Source organism: Lepus europaeus, chromosome 10 (genome assembly GCF_033115175.1).
Source record: "Lepus europaeus isolate LE1 chromosome 10, mLepTim1.pri, whole genome shotgun sequence".
NCBI lineage: Eukaryota > Metazoa > Chordata > Mammalia > Lagomorpha > Leporidae > Lepus > Lepus europaeus.
In genome coordinates, this window is record NC_084836.1 from 4,605,651 (window position 1) to 4,624,704 (window position 19,054).

General features: G+C 59.5%; 1 protein-coding gene across 1 annotated transcript in view; it reads left to right on the forward strand.

The window, feature by feature from the left end:
• EFCAB6 (EF-hand calcium binding domain 6) overlaps positions 1–19,054 on the forward strand; it is a 248,212-nt gene that overhangs the window by 81,556 nt on the left and 147,602 nt on the right. The window contains exon 10 of the mRNA XM_062201869.1: positions 11,955–12,082. Within this exon, the coding sequence (XP_062057853.1) occupies positions 11,955–12,082 (128 nt within the window). The remainder of the gene's footprint in view (positions 1–11,954; positions 12,083–19,054) is intronic.

A 19,054-nucleotide genomic window follows, 5' to 3' on the forward strand; every position in this document is an offset into this window, starting at 1 on the left:
TTTTGGCATCAAAATAAGGTTGCCTTTAAAAATTCTGATTCCCACAAACTTTCTTACGCGCCCAGGGTGGCCTTGGCAAGGAAGGTGTCTCTGTGTCGTTGGCCTTCACCCCAGTCTCGTCCACCTGCTGGTGCAAGGCCATGGGTCCTTGAGGGTGACAGCATGAATAACATCAGAGGCTCGGTCTTCCCGCCCCGTGGCCACTGGCCTGCTCAGTGGTTTCTCACCTCGGGCTTCGCGGCTCGGGACTGGGTTGTTTGGAAGCGGCCGTCACCGTGTGGTTCCAGTGTAACTCAGGACAGCAAAGGCTTGCGCGCTCAGCTCCACCTGGCGAGCTGCAGATGCCTGGCTTGGAGGCTGTGGCCTGGGATCGCCAACGAAGGTCTTTCAGAACAGGCCCCAGGACTCTGCCTTGCCAAGTCTGCCGAGGCCGACGCCGAGCTCCGCATAGCCCGAGGCGTCTCCTGCCATGTCCTTGGCAGCCCTGCCCATGAGCTAGCCCCGAAGTGAGCTTGCCCACTACCCAGAAGTTAGCAGTGTCAGCGGTACTACAGCATCTTTCCAGAAAGCCCATGTGAGGAAAGGGGAGACGGAGCCGGGCTGACCCCCATCCACAGGCTGCAGGTCCCCTATCAGAGCCCCCTGGGCTGCTCCCCGGCCTGCTGGGGCCAGACTGACCCCCATCCACGGGCTGCAGGTCCCCTATCAGAGCCCCCTGGGCTGCTCCCCGGCCTGCTGGGGCCAGACTGACCCCCATCCACGGGCTGCAGGTCCCCTATCAGAGCCCCCTGGGCTGTTCCCCGGCCTGCTGGGGCCAGACTGACCCCCATCCACGGGCTGCAGGTCCCCTATGAGCCCCCTGGGCTGCTCCCCGGCCTGCTGGGGCCGGACTGACCCCCCATTCGCGGGCTGCAGGTCCCCTATCAGAGCCCCCTGGGCTGCTCCCCGGCCTGCTGGGGCCGGGCTGCATGTGATGTCCCCTGTAAGAGCCCCCTGGGCTGTTCCCCGGCCTGCTGGGGCCGGACTGACCCCCATCCACGGGCTGCAGGTCCCCTATCAGAGCCCCCTGGGCTGTTCCCGGCCTGCTTGGGCCAGACTGAACTCCATCCACGGGCTGCAGGTCCCCTATCAGAGCCCCCTGGGCTGTTCCCGGCCTGCTGGGGCCAGACTGACCCCCATCCATGGGCTGCAGGTCCCCTATCAGAGCCCCCTGGGCTGCTCCCCGGCCTGCTGGGGCCAGACTGACCCCCAATCACGGGCTGCAGGTCCCCTATCAGAGCCCCTGGGCTGTTCCCGGCCTGCTTGGGCCAGACTGAACTCCATCCACGGGCTGCAGGTCCCCTATCAGAGCCCCCTGGGCTGTTCCCGGCCTGCTGGGGCTGGACTGACCCCCAATCACGGGCTGCAGGTCCCCTATCAGAGCCCCCTGGGCTGTTCCTGGCCTGCTGGGGCCAGACTGACCCCTATCCATGGGCTGCAGGTCCCCTATCAGAGCCCCCTGGGCTGCTCCCAGGCCTGCTGGGGCCAGACTGACCCCCATCCACGGGCTGCAGGTCCCCTATCAGAGCCCCCTGGGCTGTTCCCGGCTTGCTGGGGCTGGACTGACCCCCATCCACGGGCTGCAGGTCCCCTATCAGAGCCCCCTGGGCTGCTCCCCGGCCTGCTGGGGCCAGACTGACCCCCATCCACGGGCTGCAGGTTCTCTATCAGAGCCCCCTGGGCTGTTCCTGGCCTGCTGGGGCCAGACTGACCCCCATCCATGGGCTGCAGGTCCCCTATCAGAGCCCCCGGGCTGCTCCCCGGACTGCTGGGGCCGGACTGACCCCCAATCACGGGCTGCAGGTCCCCTATCAGAGCCCCCTGGGCTGTTCCCGGCCTGCTGGGGCCAGACTGACCCCCAATCACGGGCTGCAGGTCCCCTATCAGAGCCCCCTGGGCTGTTCCTGGCCTGCTGGGGCCAGACTGACCCCTATCCATGGGCTGCAGGTCCCCTATCAGAGACCCCTGGGCTGCTCCCCGGCCTGCTGGGGCCGGACTGACCCCCATCCACGGGCTGCAGGTCCCCTATCAGAGCCCCCTGGGCTGTTCCCGGCCTGCTGGGGCCAGACTGACCCCCATCCACGGGCTGCAGGTCCCCTATCAGAGCCCCTGGGCTGTTCCCGGCCTGCTGGGGCCGGACTGACCCCCATCCACGGGCTGCAGGTCCCCTATCAGAGACCCCTGGGCTGCTCCCCGGCCTGCTGGGGCCGGACTGACCCCCATCCACGGGCTGCAGGTCCCCTATCAGAGCCCCCTGGGCTGTTCCCGGCCTGCTGGGGCCAGACTGACCCCCATCCACGGGCTGCAGGTCCCCTATCAGAGCCCCTGGGCTGTTCCCGGCCTGCTGGGGCCGGACTGAACTCCATCCACGGGCTGCAGGTCCCCTATCAGAGCCCCCTGGGCTGTTCCCGGCCTGCTGGGGCTGGACTGACCCCCAATCACGGGCTGCAGGTCCCCTATCAGAGCCCCCTGGGCTGTTCCTGGCCTGCTGGGGCCAGACTGACCCCTATCCATGGGCTGCAGGTCCCCTATCAGAGCCCCCTGGGCTGCTCCCAGGCCTGCTGGGGCCAGACTGACCCCCATCCACGGGCTGCAGGTCCCCTATCAGAGCCCCCTGGGCTGTTCCCGGCTTGCTGGGGCTGGACTGACCCCCATCCACGGGCTGCAGGTCCCCTATCAGAGACCCCTGGGCTGCTCCCCGGCCTGCTGGGGCCAGACTGACCCCCAATCACGGGCTGCAGGTCCCCTATCAGAGCCCCCTGGGCTGTTCCTGGCCTGCTGGGGCCAGACTGACCCCCATCCATGGGCTGCAGGTCCCCTATCAGAGCCCCCGGGCTGCTCCCCGGACTGCTGGGGCCGGACTGACCCCCAATCACGGGCTGCAGGTCCCCTATCAGAGCCCCCTGGGCTGTTCCCGGCCTGCTGGGGCCAGACTGACCCCCAATCACGGGCTGCAGGTCCCCTATCAGAGCCCCCTGGGCTGTTCCTGGCCTGCTGGGGCCAGACTGACCCCTATCCATGGGCTGCAGGTCCCCTATCAGAGACCCCTGGGCTGCTCCCCGGCCTGCTGGGGCCGGACTGACCCCCATCCACGGGCTGCAGGTCCCCTATCAGAGCCCCCTGGGCTGTTCCCGGCCTGCTGGGGCCAGACTGACCCCCATCCATGGGCTGCAGGTCCCCTATCAGAGCCCCCGGGCTGCTCCCCGGACTGCTGGGGCCGGACTGACCCCCAATCACGGGCTGCAGGTCCCCTATCAGAGCCCCCTGGGCTGTTCCCGGCCTGCTGGGGCCAGACTGACCCCCAATCACGGGCTGCAGGTCCCCTATCAGAGCCCCCTGGGCTGTTCCTGGCCTGCTGGGGCCAGACTGACCCCTATCCATGGGCTGCAGGTCCCCTATCAGAGACCCCTGGGCTGCTCCCCGGCCTGCTGGGGCCGGACTGACCCCCATCCACGGGCTGCAGGTCCCCTATCAGAGCCCCCTGGGCTGTTCCCGGCCTGCTGGGGCCAGACTGACCCCCATCCACGGGCTGCAGGTCCCCTATCAGAACCCCTGGGCTGTTCCCGGCCTGCTGGGGCCAGACTGACCCCCATCCACGGGCTGCAGGTCCCCTATCAGAGCCCCCTGGGCTGTTCCCGGCCTGCTGGGGCCGGACTGACCCCAATCCACGGGCTGCAGGTCCCCTATCAGAGCCCCCTGGGCTGTTCCCAGCCTGCTGGGGCCAGACTGACCCCCCATCCATGGGCTGCAGGTCCCCTATCAGAGCCCCCTGGGCTGCTCCCCTGCCTGCTGGTGCTGGACTGACCCCCATCCACGGGCTGCAGGTTCTCTATCAGAGCCCCCTGGGCTGCTCCCGGCCTGCTGGGGCTGGGCTGACGTGGAGGCTGAGGCCTGCGTAGCTTTGCCCGTTGTCGGTGATCGGCTGGCTCTCTCCTAGAGAATGATTTGCCCGGAGTGTCAGCAGCAGAGCTGGGTGGGGTCTCAGTGCTGTGCCCCCTGCCTCCGTTCTCCAGACGCAGTGTGTTTCCAGTGTGCACGTTGAATTCTTTTCAGGATTATTCAAGTAAAATGATATCTCTTATGATAATCTTCCGTTTCCTACATTTTCACCAGTGGGCTACAGATGACGCTTGTGTTGGTCGTCTCTGTCCCTGTCGCTGTTACGTCCTCGGACACTCTGCTCCGTGTCTTTTCCCTCTGCGTCCACAGTGATTGTCTTGGACCCCTCGCCGTCCCCGTGGCGCAGTCGTCACCAGGGCCGTTCTCCAGTTTACTTCTTGGCTCCACCGTGGTGGTCCCGGCTCTGCCGTGGCTCCACTGTGGTGGTCCCGGGTCTGCGGTGGCTCCACTATGGTGTTCCCGGGTCTGCGTGGCTCCACCGTAGTGTTCCCAGGTCTGCGGTGGTGCCACCATGGTGGTCCCGGGTCTGCGGTGGCTCCACCGTGGTGGTCCCGGCTCTGCCGTGGCTGCACTGTGGTGTTCCCGGGTCTGCGGTGGCTCCACTATGGTGTTCCCGGGTCTGCGTGGCTCCACCGTAGTGGTCCCGGCTCTGCCGTGGCTCCACCATGGCGTTCCCGGCTCTACCATCTTGTTTCATTTTGGTGCCTTGTCATGATTCCCTCTCTGTTGAGTCCGTGGGGTTGCTAAGGCTCTGTGGGGCAGGTTCTCACTGGTGGTTGTCTTCCTCACGTGGTCTCGCGTCTTGTCCACTGCGTTGCTCTTCTTTCTTACCTGTCTGCCTTTCCTGCATTTGTCTTGTGCACTTTGTGTGTTTTTAATGCGTTTTGGCGAATGGAGCGCATTCTGTCCACTTCGCTTGCCCCGGCGGCTCTCGCTGTTAAATCTTTCAGCCAAGGGCTCTGTGCCTGCCTCAGGGCTGGCGAGACAGGTCTTCAGGCACCAGGCTCACCTGGAACTCCTGGCCGCCGTGTTTTCCCTCCTGCCCCGCTCCGCTGCTGTCTTGCACACGGTGAACACGTGGTAGACTGCTGGCGCCCTGTTGTCCTGAGAGTCCCTGTCTGTTCACCGGGAGTGTTTTCCTTTACCGTCTCAAATACTGGCATGGAAGTTTTAAAATATTTTATTACTTCAATATATTGTTTTTTAGTTTTAAAGGGCAACTTTTTAAAAAAACATTTTGTCAAATTCCCTTCAAATGTAGACATTATATACATACACATCCATACTACTTAAGAATTTTAAGTGATTTAAATTTTTCTTTTTTAAAAAAGATTTACATACTTATTTGAAAGGTAGAGTTACAGAGAGGGAGGGAGAGGCTGGGAGAGAGATCGTCCATCTGTTGGTTCACTCCCCAGATGGCCACAATGACCAGGCCAAAGCTGGGAGCCAGGAGCTTCATCCAGGTCTCCCACAGGGTAGTAGTGGTCCAAGCACTTGGGCTATCTTCTGGTGCTTCCCCAGGCGCATTAATAGGGAGCTGGATTGGAGGTGGAGCAGCCAGGACTTGAACTGGCATCCTATGGGATGCTGGCCTCGCAGGTGACTGTGTAACTTCCGGTACGACAGTTCCAGCCCCTAGCATTGTCATCTGCTGATTGCAAACCTAGGTCGTCTCTGGGTTCGGCCTTTCTTGATTTCCTTTTTTTTTTTTTTTTTTTTGAATGTGGATCACAGGTTCCTGGGCGTGTGTGCGCTCATGTGTGTGTGCACACGCGTGCACACGTGTGTGTGATTGTGTACAAGCGTCCGTTAATGTGGAGCTTGCCCTGGATGTAGTTAATTTTTTTTTGCAGAGACTATGGGTTGTTTTACGTTCCTCTGAAACACGTTTTGGCTTTGTTGTAACGGACGCTGGCTTGGATGCCCTCAGAGTCTCATCTGCAGCCCCCGGGCGGAGCGAACCCCTGGAGTTCTCGCCGTGCCTGCTTTATACACCCATTTCCGGGCCGGCCAGAGACTGGGGTGCAGCTCCTTCATGGGCTGTGGAGAGCCCTCCCCGCCTCGCGTCTTTCTGGGCTCCTCCTCCTCCTCCCACCCCCCGAGCTGTGGTCATCACGAACTCTGATTCCTGAAGCTGGTGAGAACCTGTGTTTGCATCCAAGTTGTAGCCACGTAGCGCGGTTCCAGCTGGGACCTGCCCTCAGGCAAAAAGCCATAGCACCAGCACCTCGGGTTTCCCACGCCTCGGCTCCAGGCCCCATGTGCAGCTGCTTTCCGTGGTCCCCCGTGCCTGCAGACAGCTTGCTGTCTGTGTGCGCCCGGCATTCTAGCTGCTGTCTGGGGGAGGGCGCTTGCACACACGTGAGCTGAACCTCACAGTTGGGAGCAAAACCCTCTGACGCCCATCTTCTTTCCGAGTGCTTTAATGTATGCTGACCGGGGTTTTTGCTTTTTCTGTTTTTTTTTTTTTTTCCTTTTCTCTTTTGCTTATTTGATTAGGTATTGCAAGAAACTAAGTTCTGTGATACAATTCTTTTTTTTTTAAAGATTTTTATTTATTTATTTGACAGGCAAAATTACAGAGAGAGGTAGAGACAGAGAGAGAGAGAGAGAGAGAGAGAGAGAGAGAGAGAGAGGTCTTCCATCTGCTGCTTCACTCCCCAATTGGCCGCAACGGCCTGAGCTGTGCCGATCCAAAGCCAGGAACCAGGAGCTTCTTCTGGGTCTTCCCTGTGGGTGCAGGGTCCCAAGGACGTGGGCCATCTTCTACTACTTTCCCAGGCCATAGCAGAGAGCTGGATTGGAAGAGGAGCGGCCGGACCTCAAACCGGTGCCCATATGGGATGCCGGCACTGCAGGCGGCGGCTTTACCTGCTATGCCACAGCGCCGGCCCAGGAGAGCGCCCTGTGGAATGCACTTCCCCTGCCTGCCCTCGCCCCGTGGGTTCATCTCGCTTCCTCCTGGGGCGCAGTCCAGTGACTCTGTCCGTTTCTGCTCTCTCTGAGCCCCCACTTTTCCACGACCTGAATCCACGAGTGATATGGGTGAAGTTTGCTGCTCTGTTTCCACATTTTGGAAAAATGCGTTAGACAAGAGCCCGTTTCCAAGAGCTGTCTGTAGGGCTGGGGCTTTTCTTCTTTTCTTTTCTGTTTTTAAAGGATACTTATTTATTTTAAATTTTTTATTAACATAAAGAGAACAGGTTTCATGTATTTCATAGGTACAGTTCTAAGAAGATAACCATATTTCCCTCTCCTCTCTCTCTCAATCCCCCTCTTTTTTTTCTTTAATTTTTACAAAGACATCATTTTAATCCACTCTATAATCACAAGCTTAATTCAGCACTAACCACAACGTTCAACAAGTGAACACCAGGCAGACCACAGCTCCACAGGTGCTGAAAACAACACTCACGTTTATGTGAAGTCAGAGTCGCAGAGAGAAGAGACAGGTCTGCCATCCACTGCCTGCGTGGTCGCAATGGCCAGGGCTGGGCCAGAGCTGCCTCCAGTGCCGGGGTCCAGGCGCTTGGGCATCCTCTGCTGCTTTCCCAGATGCTTAGGTAGCTGGATCGTAAGTGGAGCAGCTGGGACCCGAATTGGTGCTGCAGGCGGCGGCTGTGCCCACTATGTCACCATGCCGGCCTCGTGGGCTGGGCTGGGTTCTCACTGCTGTACAGAGTCTCTGGTTCTTGTGTTGGCGGCGGGCGTCACCTCTGGCTTTTCTAGACGTGGAGTGCACTTCCTGTGTCCCAGGCGGTGTCTCTAGGTGCATGGGGATGGGTGCTGGGGAGGGGGTGTGGTGCTGGGGAGGGGGTGCGGTGCTGGGGAGGGGGTGTGGTGCTGGGGAGGGGGTGCGGTGCTGGGGAGGGGGTGTGGTGCTGGGGAGGGGGTACAGTGCTGGGGAGGGGGTACGGTGCTGGGGCGGGGACGCGGTGCTGGGGAGGGTGCCGGGGTGGGGTACGGTGCTGGGGAGGGTGCTGGGGTGGGGTACGGTGCTGGGGAGGGTGCTGGGGAGGGTGCGGTGCTGGGGAGGGTGCTGGGGGGGTGCGGTGCTGGGGAGGGGTGTGGTGCTGGGGAGGGTGCTGGGGAGGGTGCTGGGGGGGTGCGGTGCTGGGGAGGGGTGTGGTGCTGGGGAGGGTGCTGGGGAGGGTGCTGGGGGGGTGCGGTGCTGGGGAGGGAGTGAGTGCTGGGGTGGGGTACAGTGCTGGGGTGGGGTACAGTGCTGGGGTGGGGTACAGTGCTGGGGAGGGGTGTGGTGCTGGGGAGGGTGCTGGGGAGGGTGCTGGGGGGGTACGGTGCTGGGGAGGGTGCTGGGGGGGTGCGGTGCTGGGGAGGGGTGCGGTGCTGGGGAGGGTGCTGGGGAGGAGCGCCCCGTGGCTGTACCTGGGGAAGCCCCGCGGCTTGGCTTCTCTCCCCTGTTTTGAACCAACGAGGCTCCTGCAGGAGAAATCGTGGGGAAATGAGCAGTGGCAGGAATTCCCGCGGAGCGCTCGGGAGTGACTCCTGGTGTGAGTGTGGTGGGCGCCGAGTTGCCGGATGTGTCACAGCTGGGTGCTGCCGGCAGCCTGGGAGCACACAGGGGCCGCCCCTGAGCCTGCAGCACAGGCGTGGTGTTTAGACGGCACACAGACAGGCTTCCCTGGTGTGCTGTGTGAGTGTGCTCTGTGTGTGTGTGCTCTGTGTGTGCTCTGTGTGTGATCTGTGTGTGTATGTGCTGTGTGTGCTCTGTGTGTGTGCTCTGTGCTCTGTGTGTGTGCTCTCTGTGTGTGCTCTCTGTGTGTGTGCTCTGTGTGTGTATGTGCTGTGTGTGTTCTCTGTGTGTGTGTGCTCTGTGTATGTGTGCTCTGTGTGTGTGCTGTGTGTATATGCGCTCTGTGTGTCTATGTGCTCTGTGTGTGCTCTGTGTGTGTGCTCTGTGTATGTATGTTCTCTGTGTGTGTGTGTGCTCTGTGCTCTGTGTGTGTACTCTCTGTGTGTGTGCTCTGTGTGTGTGTTCTGTGTGTGCTCTGTGTGTATGTGCTCTCTGTGTGCTCTGTGTGTGTGCTCTGTGTGTGTATGTGCTGTGTGTGCTCTGTGTGTGTGTGCTCTGTGTATATGCGCTCTGTGTGTCTATGTGCTCTGTGTGTGCTCTGTGTGTGTGCTCTGTGTATGTATGTTCTCTCTCTGTGTGTGTGCTCTGTGCTCTGTGTGTGTACTCTCTGTGTGTGTGCTCTGTGTGTGTGTTCTGTGTGTGCTCTGTGTGTATGTGCTCTCTGTGTGTGCTCTGTGTGCTGTGTGTGTATGTGCTCTGTGTGTGCACTCTGTGTGTGCTCTGTGTGTGTGCTCTGTGTGCTGTGTGTGTATGTGCTCTGTGTGTGTGTGCTCTGTGTGTGCTCTGTGTGCTGTGTGTGTATGTGCTCTGTGTGTGCCCTGTGTGTGCTCTGTGTGTGTGTGCTCTCTGTGTGTGCTCTCTGTGTGTGCTCTCTGTGTGTGTGCTCTGTGTGTGCTCTGTGTGCTGTGTGTGCTCTGTGTGTGTTCTCTGTGTGTGGCTGTCGGGGTGCTGCTCTTGGACAGAGGCCGTGGGAAGAGGAAGAAGCCTCCGAACGCCGGGCTGGAGCCCTGGCTGTGCTGAGCCAGGCAGAGCCCGTGAGCCTCACGGAGGCCGTGGACCCGCAGGCCCGGATCTGGAGGGCAGCTGTGGCCGGGAGGGAGCTGGGGGCCACTTTGTCTCCTTTGCTTTGGCGATGGAAGGCGGCATCGCGGGTGACTGGCGGTTCTCCAGCTGCCGCAGTCGCCTGTGCCTGCTTGGGCTGGAGCTCACTGCAGGCGTTTTAGGAGATAAATCTGGGAAACCATTTGTGGTTCTTGCCGTTGACTTTGAGAGAGAGAACGGCCCTACTCCGTATTTATTTTATTCTCCTTTATTGTAAAGGTAGCATGTTCTTTTCTGATACAACCAGAAAACACAAGACTGCCGGTCCCTCGTAACCCCGTCGCGTCTGCTTTTTGGTTGTCACCCGCCCAGACTTTTTTCTGATGCACACGCGGATTGGAAGAAACAATAGATGGCAGGGAGGAGTCTGCGTCATTAGCTTAGGCACGCGCGTGGTGTCTAGTGCCTGTGCCTCATAGACTTGGCGAGCCGTTAATTTATAAACCCATCCACTACTAATGGGCATTCAGATTGTTTCCATTTTCTCCTCTTGTAAACAGTGCAGAAAATGTCTCCACCCACATGCATTTGTTGAGTATAAAGTTCCTGAGAGGCTTAGGATATTCTGCCAGATTTTCTTTTAAACATCTACTTATTTATTTGAAGGAGTTTGAGAGGAAGTGACAGAGAGAGAGACCTTTGATGCCTCGGTTCACTCCCCAGAGGCTAGACTGGCCAAGGCTGGGCCTGGCCGGAGCCAGGAGCCAGGAGCTCCATCCAGGTCTCCCATGTGGGCACCAGGGGTCCTAGCACTGGGGCCGTCTGCTGCTGCTTTTCTAGGCCTTTAGCAGGGAGCTGGACCAGAAGCAGAGCAGCTGAGACACAAACTGGCGCCCATGTGGGATGCTGGCAGCGCGGGCGGAGGCTTATCCCACTGTGCCACCGTGCCGGTGCCAGACTTTTTTTTTTTATGCATAAATGCAGCTGGGGGCCAGCACTGTGGCATAGCAGGTAAAGCCACAGCCTACAGGGCTGGCATCCCATATAGGCGCCGGTTTGAGTCCTGGCTGTTCCACTTCGGATCCAGCTCCCTGCTATGGCTGGGAAAGCAGTGGAGGATGGTCCAAGTGCTTGGGCCCCTGCACCCACGTGGGAGACCCAGAGGAAGCTCCTGGCTCCTGGCTTCGGATCAGCACAGCTCTGGTCATTGTGGCCATTGGGGGAATGAACCAGCGGATGGAAGACCTCTCTCTCTCTCTCTCTCTCTCTCTCTCTCTCTGCCTCTGCCTCTCTGTAACTCTGCCTTTCAAATAAATAAATAAATCTTAAAAAACAAAAAACAAGTGCAGCTGGTTCTGATCCTGCCCTTTGTCCCTCCCTTGCCTGTTTGACAAGTAGAAAAAATGTGAACTTGTTTTTCTGACTTTTGAAGTCACCAGTGAGTTTGGGCAGTTTTTTGTACGTTTATTAGATTCTGTTTGAGTTCACTCCAGTGAGCTCCCTGCCTGCAGTGGCACTCTGCTGCCCTGGTGAATATAAGCTTCCAATTGATTCTTTTTTTTAAAGATTTATTCATTTATTTATTTGAAAATCAGAGTTACACAGAGAGAGGAGAAGCGGGGGGGGGGGGTGTGTGTCTTCCATCCGCTGGTTCACTCCCCAGTTGGTCACAATGGCTGGAGCCATGCAGATCCGAAGCCAGGAGCCAGGAGCTTCCTCCAGGCCTCCCACGCAGGTGCAGGGGCCCAAGGACTTGGGCCATTGTCCACTGCTGTCCCAGGCACAGCAGAGAAGAAGAAGCTGGGCCTTGAACCGGCACCCATATGGGATGCCAGCACTGCAGGCGGTGGCTTACCCACTATGCCACAGCACCGGCCCCCAGCCCCCTATTGATTCTTACGAGTTACTCGTGTGCTACTAAAATTGTCTTGTATTTCTTAGTTGTGTTAATAATATGTTTCCCCCCACTCGTTTTTCTTTGACTAATACTTGTATGTTTTTTAACCAAATAAAAATCAAACATTCACACTGCCAGGCCTGCCGTTATCTCTGCGACTTCTGGCCGCTTTGTCTTCCTAGGAACAGACTTCTCAGTGAAGAGTCTGTGTCGTGGAAGGGTCGCCCCGCGCGTCGCCCGCTGCCTTCATGGCTGCATGTGGACGCTCAGGGCACGTTTCACCCTCCCGGGACTCACCCAGCGCTAGAGCGAGCAGGAGGCTGATTGTTTTCCCAAGATGCTCATCCGGGCATTTCAGGGGTAGTTAAGGAGCATCGTTTCCCCGCGGGCCTTAATTTTCACCAGACAAGCGAGGGTTAAAGGAAGCACCCTCCAAAGGTGGCTGTGGCGCTTGTGGGCTCATTCTGCTCTGTTTTCCAGAGTACCCAGGGGTGGAGCAGCCGACCAAAGACCCCCCGGCGGCAGAGCACCTGCGCGGCTCCGCACCCTCTGAAGCTGACTGGAGCCACTGCTCCTTAGAGGACATCGAGAGGACCTTCTGCCAAGAGGTGAGGCCGTCGTCTCCCCGAAGCCAGGCGGCGTAAGGGAGGCGCACACAGCACGGTGGCCGCAGGGGAGGCCTGCGGGGGCCCTGCCCACCTCTCCTCACCCGACACCACCTGCGCCTCCTGGCGGTAGCCTCTGTGCCGGGAGGCGATGCTTCTGTATCCTTCGTGTGGGCCACACACTGGCTCTGATGGCGGCACAGCGGACTTCCCTAGCGGCTGATATGGCTTCACCGGCGGCGTGGCCTGTTCTGACTTGTGGACTGGAGACTGCTTAGTTACGCCTGCTCTCGCTGTATCTGGAGATACATGCATTGCAATATGGTCTTCTCCCATCACGTGTGAAGCATTTTAGAAAGGTTCAGTGATTAAGACATTGTGGTGCTGCTACAGCAGTGGACGTACAGACTGATTTAGTGAGAGTGGTTGGAGAACTGACCAGTCTTTGTGTATAAATCGAGCATTTTGAAAAAAGATTTCTTTATTTGAAAGGCAGAGTGACCGAGAGAGAGGAGGAGAGATAGAAAGAGAAATCTTCCACCGGCTGGTTCACTCCCCGTCATGGCGAGGGCTGGGCCACTCCGAAGCCAGGAGCCTGGATCTTCTAGGGGCCCAAGCACCTGGGCCAGCTTCCACTGCTCTCCCAGGCGCATTAGCAGGGAGCTGGGTTGGCAGTGGGGCAGCCGGGCCTGGACCCTCTCTGCCTGTGTGGAGGCTTATCTCGCCACGGCAGAGCGCGGCCCCACGTCTGGCGTGTGGAGAGGCATTTCCGTGTCGTGATGGGGCGGGGGTAGGTTCCTCAGTGACTCAGTAGCCATTCGGAGCGAAACTCAGACCCTTCACTCCCCGTGGAAGTAGATTGTGTATGCCTCAGCTATCACATTTAAAAATAATATGGCGGAATATTTTTAACCTTGGGGTTGAAAAGGTCTTTTAAGCACGACATGAAAGCCCCGACGCCCTAGGTAGACTGATGGGCTTGCCTGTGCGAACTTGGCAAGAAGATTCTGCACAGCTGGACTGTGGAAGCATGAGGCAGACGGGCGGAACAGGTGCGTCACGAACGCCTGAGAGTAGCCGCCCCCGGGGTGAGCGCCGCGCATTGCGGGTTCCGCGGCTGCAGGGGGCGTCCGCTCCTGGACCGGACTCTGCAGATGGAGCCCGCCTGGGCTTCCAGTCCGGCCTCTGCAGAAGCACACCCTGGGAGGCCGCCGTGACGGCACAAGTGCCTGGTACCCTGCCACTCGTGCGGAGCCCTGGGTGGAGCTCCTGGCTTCTGGCTTGGGCCCGGCCCTGCCCCAGCCTCCGTGGGTTTCTGGAGACTGAAGAGTACATGGAAGATCTCTCTCCCCCTCTCCCTCTCCCTCTCTCTGTCTCCCCACCCCTCCTCCTCCCCCTCTCCCTCGACCCCCCCTCCCCTCCCCCTCCCCCTCCCCTCCCCCTCCCCTCTCCGTCTCCCTCTCTCTCCCTCTCCTCCTCTCCCTCCCCCTCCCTCTCCCTCTCCCTCTCTCTCCCTCTCCCTCTCTCTCCCTCCTCTCCCTCTCTCTCCCTCTCCTCCTCTCCCTCCCTCTCCCTCCCCCTCCCCCTCCCCTCCCCCTCCCCCTCCCTCTCTCTCCCTCTCCCTCCCCCTCCCCTCCCCCTCCCTCTCCCTCCCCCTCCCCTCCCCCTCCCCCTCCCTCTCCCTCCCCCTCTCCCTCCCCCTCCCTTTCCCTCTCCCTCTCCCTCTCCCTCTCTCTCCCTCTCCTCCTCTCCCTCTCCCTCTCTCTCCCTCGCCTCCCCTCCCTCCCCTCCCTCCCCCTCCCCCCTCCCTCTCCCTCTCCCTCTCTCTCTCCCTCTCCCTCTCTCTCCCTCTCCCTCCCTCTCCCTCTCTCTCCCTCTCCCTCTCCCTCTCTCTCCCTCTCCCTCCCTCTCCCTCTCTCTCCCTCTCCCTCTCTCTCCCTCTCCTCCTCTCCCTCTCCCTCTCTCTCCCTCTCTCTCCCTCTCCTCCTCTCCCTCTCCCTCTCTCTCCCTCTCCCTCTCCCTCTCCCTGTCTCCCCACCCCTCCTCCTCCCCCTCTCCCTCGACCCCTCCCCCTCCCCTCCCCCTCCCCCTCCCTCTCCCTCTCCCTCTCCCTCTCTCTCCCTCTCTCTCCCTCTCCCTCTCCCTCCCTCTCCCTCTCCCTCTCCCTCCCTCTCCCTCTCCCTCCCCCTCTCCCTCTCCCTCCCCCTCCCTCTCCCTCTCCCTCTCTCCCCCTCCCCATCTCTTGCTCTGCCTTTCAACTAAACACATACTGTTCTTAATACACATAGAACAAATTATTAATATACAATATTCAGCAGAAAACTGTTGATAAAGAAATAACTAGCAAAGCTGGTGTTGCCGCAGGGTATTAGAGAAGAGAGCACTTTACTGTCTGCTGGTAAACGGGCTAAAAGTTGCTTTGTTTGGTCGTGATTGTTAATGACTTCATTGTTTTCGTGAAGACATAACCGTTGCAGAAATGCCTGGCCATTAAAAAGATGTGAGCAATTCTGAAAAGTACAAAGCAGAAAGTAATAAATTATTCATCGTCCACCACCCAGCAGCAATCAGCGGCGGTGCTGGAGTACAGAATTCTAGGCCTTTATTTGCCCGTAGAAGGGCTGCACCCGCGGGTGGGCGGATACATGGACGGAGAGGATTGTGTAAGAACAGGATCAAGTCTCCTGAAGAAATAAAACGCGGAGTTTAGATGGCTTTCAATTTGCCAGGAGAAGAGGAAGTGCCCCCCCCCCCACCCCGCACGCTCGGATGGGGCCGGCGCAGTGTCCAGACGCGGGCACGCTTTCCGGCTCGCCTGGCCCGGGTTCGAGTGAGCACACCGAGGCGCAGAGCGGCGGAGCCGGAGCCTCGTCTGAGCAGGCCGGGTCACTGCAGCGCCCCGGGTCCTTGCTCAAGCCTGTGAGACCAGGGCGGGAGGCGGAAGCCGTCTCTGAACCTCCTGTGAACGGCTTCCCCACAAGCCACGCTGGACCCCCGAGCCACTGCGAGATGGAGGACAGCTCTGGCCGGGAATGGGGACGTCTTGAAGGCTCCCACACGTGGTGGCCGGCACTTGGGTTTGCCCCCGGCCATCCTCCCGCCTCGCCCTGCGCCGTGTGTGGTTGCTGGGCAGGGGTGACGTGGGTGGTGGGTGCACTCGGCTGGGTTTGCACAGCCCCGTGGTTCTGCCTGTTTCACGGTGAGTCGCGCGCAGGCGCAGCGCGGTTCGGCTTCACCTGTTTGCCCTCTGCAGAGTGCTGGTTGTGGCTGGTTTGCTTGCTTGGCTGGACTTCGCTGTCGAGTTCAGCTCCGGGGCGCTTTGCTCCCCTTTCTGCCTCCTGGCGCCTCTGCTGGCTCCTTGGCTGGGGAGGCGTCTCGGTGTGCCCCCGCCCCTTGTGTGGGAAGTGCTTTCCCTCCTCTGGGCTGGGTGTTGCTGGGAAGAACCTGCGCTGATCCCGAGTTTTCCTCCCCTCGGAGCCGATTTCCTTTCTCAGCCTGGATCCTACCAAGTTTGTTCCCTGATCCTTGAACCGAAGACAAAGCTAAGCGGTGCCTGGGCGTGGGGGCTTCGGCAGCGTCTCCCAGACAAGTTCTGCTTGCTTTCAGGAGGACTGGCTGTGTTGCGGTGGCGCTGAAATCCTGCCCCGTCCCTCCTACTCCCCCCCCCCCCCGCCATGGGTGCCTCCAGCCTGCCCTCGTCCCTCCTCCCCCTACATGGGTGCCTCCAGCCTGCCCTCGTCCCTCCTCCCCCTACGTGGGTGCCTCCAGCCTGCCCTCGTCCCTCTCCCCCTACGTGGGTGCCTCAGCCTGCCCTCGTCCCTCCTCCCCCTACGTGGGTGCCTCCAGCCTGCCCTCGTCCTCCTCCCCCTACGTGGGTGCCTCCAGCCTGCCCTTGTCCCTCCTCCCCCTACGTGGGTGCCTCCAGCCTGCCCTCGTCCCTCCTCCCCCTACGTGGGTGCCTCCAGCCTGCCCTCGTCCCTCCTCCCCCTACGTGGGTGCCTCCAGCCTGCCCTTGTCCCTCCTCCCCCTACGTGGGTGCCTGCACCCTGCCTCGTGTCCCCCCCCCCCCCCGCAGTGCCTCCAGCCTGCCCCGCCCCTCTCTCCATCTGCCCCGCCCCCTCTCTCCGTCTGCCCCGCCCCCTCTCTCCGTCTGCCCCGCTGGCTGGCGCCCGCTCTCCAGGCTGACTTCTGTGCCCGCTCCCTGCTCTCTCTGAGCTCCTGCGTCTGCCTCTTGTTGCTGTGTCTGCTGTGCGAGTTCCTGCAGTGATGCGATGTTTGTCGTCGGTTTCTCTCGGCTCTGAAAATCCCTTCTCCTCTCCTAGCCTGCTTCCTCGTGTTCAAGACGTTCTCAGTGGATTCTTGCTCTCACTCCGCTCCATTTATGCCTGAAATATGTGCGAGAAATGGGTGTGTTTTGTGTGTTTCCTGGCAGACTGAGTTCTCTGTCTGATGTTTCTTGCTGTGTTTTAAAAAGATGTGTTTATTTGTTTATTCAAAGCAGAGTGACAGAGAGGAGAGAGGAGAGAGCGATCTTGTGTCTGTTGATTCTACTCCCCAGATGTCCTCAACCACCAGGGCTGTTCTAGGCCAAAGCCTGGAGCCCAGTACTCCCTCTGGGTGTTCCACGTGGGTGTCAGGCCCCACCCTTGGGCCGGCACCGCTGCCTTCCCAGATGTGTTAGCAGGAAGCTGGACGGGAAGCAGAGCGGGGGACTGGAAGCGTGACCTGATAGTGGAGGCGGGCATCACCCCCACGTGCCACCGCCCCTGCTTCCCTGGGTGCAGAACCGTGACCTTTGTCCTGTGTGGGCTCAGGACGAGCCTGACCCGTGTATAGGTCACAGCTGTCTGAGCTTCTCGCCTCCCTGCGCCTCTGGTCGCCTCTGGTCGCCTCTGGTCTCGAGCTGCTCCAGGCTTCTGGGCACAGCTGCCGGGTTCTCTGGGAATTACGCCGAGGGGCGTGGCTGCTCGCGGGGTCGTAAAGAGCAGGTGCCGTGGCCGTAGCTGGCAGTGCCTAGGGGTCTCCCCAAAGGGAGCTTGTTGCCCACCCACGCCGGCACTGGGTGGCTCGACTCTCGGGCCTCTGTCTTTCCCCGTGCAGAGGCAGTGGACCCGGCGTCGCCTGCCATGCTTGGTTCCCTTTTGGCTAACGCAGGGAACAGAATTTGTATTTTGCAACTCTTGTTTAGAACATTTTTTTTTTTATAAAGGAGAGTCTTTGCCTCCTTTTTATTTTTTAATTTGACAGGTAGAGTTATAGACAGTGAGAGAGAGACAGAGAGGAAGGTCTTCCTTCCGTTGGTTCACTCCCCAAATGGCCACCATGATTGGCATTGCGCCGATCCGAAGGCAGGAACCAGGTGCTTCTCCTGGTCTCCCATGCGGGTGCAGGGCCCAAGCACTTGGGCCATCCTCCACTGCACTCCCAGACCACAGCAGGGAGCTAGACTGGAAGAGGAGCAACCGGGACTAGAACCTGGCGCCCATATGGGGTGTGGCACTGCAGGTGGAGGATTAACCAAGAGAGCCACGGCGACGACCCCAGAACATTTTGATAAAAGTAGATCCATGCTTAACAGATCCTTGATGAGTACCTACTGCGTGCTGAGGCCGTGCCTGGTTCTAGGCAGTCCGCAGCTGTGAGACAGACGTGACCTCTGCTCGGGGACAGAGGGGCCAAGCAGCAAGCACGGTCATGAGTAGAAGTGGTTTTCAGTGGGTGGCGCAAAAGCACAGGGTCTCTTGGGAGCAGGTAACAGCGGGGGCTCCTTTGGACTGGGGATCGGGGAAGCGTTTTAGAAACTCAAGGTGGGGGCCAGCACTGTGGTGTAATGGGTAAAGCCACCGCCTGCTGCCGACATCCCATGTGGGTGCTGGTTCGAGTCCCAGCTGCTCCACTTCCCATCCAGCTCCCTGCAGATGGCTTGGGAAAGCAGCAGAAGATGGTCCAAGTGCGTGGGCCCCTGCACCCACGTGGGAGACCTGGAAGAAGCTCCTGGCTTTGGCCTGGGCCACCCTGGGCCATTGCGGCCATCCAGGGGGTGAACCAGTGGGTGGGAGCTCTCTCTCCCTATATCTCTCCTTCTCTCTCTGTAACTGACTTTCAAATAAATAAATAAATCTTGAAAAAAAAAAAGGAACTCAGTGTATACAGGTGGAAAATGGGTGCACCTTTTGCGTGTCCAGCAGCAATCTGACGGCTCACCACATCCTGTGCGGAGGGTCTGGTGTTGGGCACAGGGGGTCCAGCCGCTGGGACACTCAGCCCATACCCGAGTGCTGGTCCAAATCCTGGCTGTTCTGCTTCCGATCCAACCTCCTGCAGATGTGCCTGGGAGGCAGCAGACGCTGGCCCACATGCTCGGAGCCCTGCCACCCCTGTGAGACCCACGTGGGGCTCTCTGCTCCTGGCTCTGTCCTGGCCCAGCCTTGACTGTTGTCGCAGCCATTTGGGGGGTGAACCAGAGAAGAGAAGATCTCTCTCTCTATGTCTCTCCCTCTCTCTCTGTTGCTTTGCTTTTCAAATAAATAAATATTTTAAACATAAAATGAAAGATTTATGCAGATTCCTGGCGGTTCTCAGGGAAACGTTTTCCTGGCATATTGTTAAATGGAGAGAACGTTTGTCAAATCCGAAAATGCAGTATGATTCAGTCTGTGTAAGATCATCATGCACGCTCCTGCGGCAACGTTGGAAGTTTCTGGGGCACCAGGTACAAAACTGGGCGCTGCCGCTGCCTGGTGTCTTCATCTCCTGTACGTTGCCGAACTGCTCACACTTCAGAAGACAAGTCTCGTGTTCGCGTTACAATCGCCAACCATGACAGTGGGGATCCCCGAAGCTGTGCGCCTCTCAGGATGGCCGCTTCACTTCCACGTTCTTCCGAAAGCTCTCGGCGGCCTCAGGAGGGCCGTTTGGACGCCAGATGTCGTTCAGATATTGAGGACGGAGTCGCTCCTGCAGTGAGCACACGGA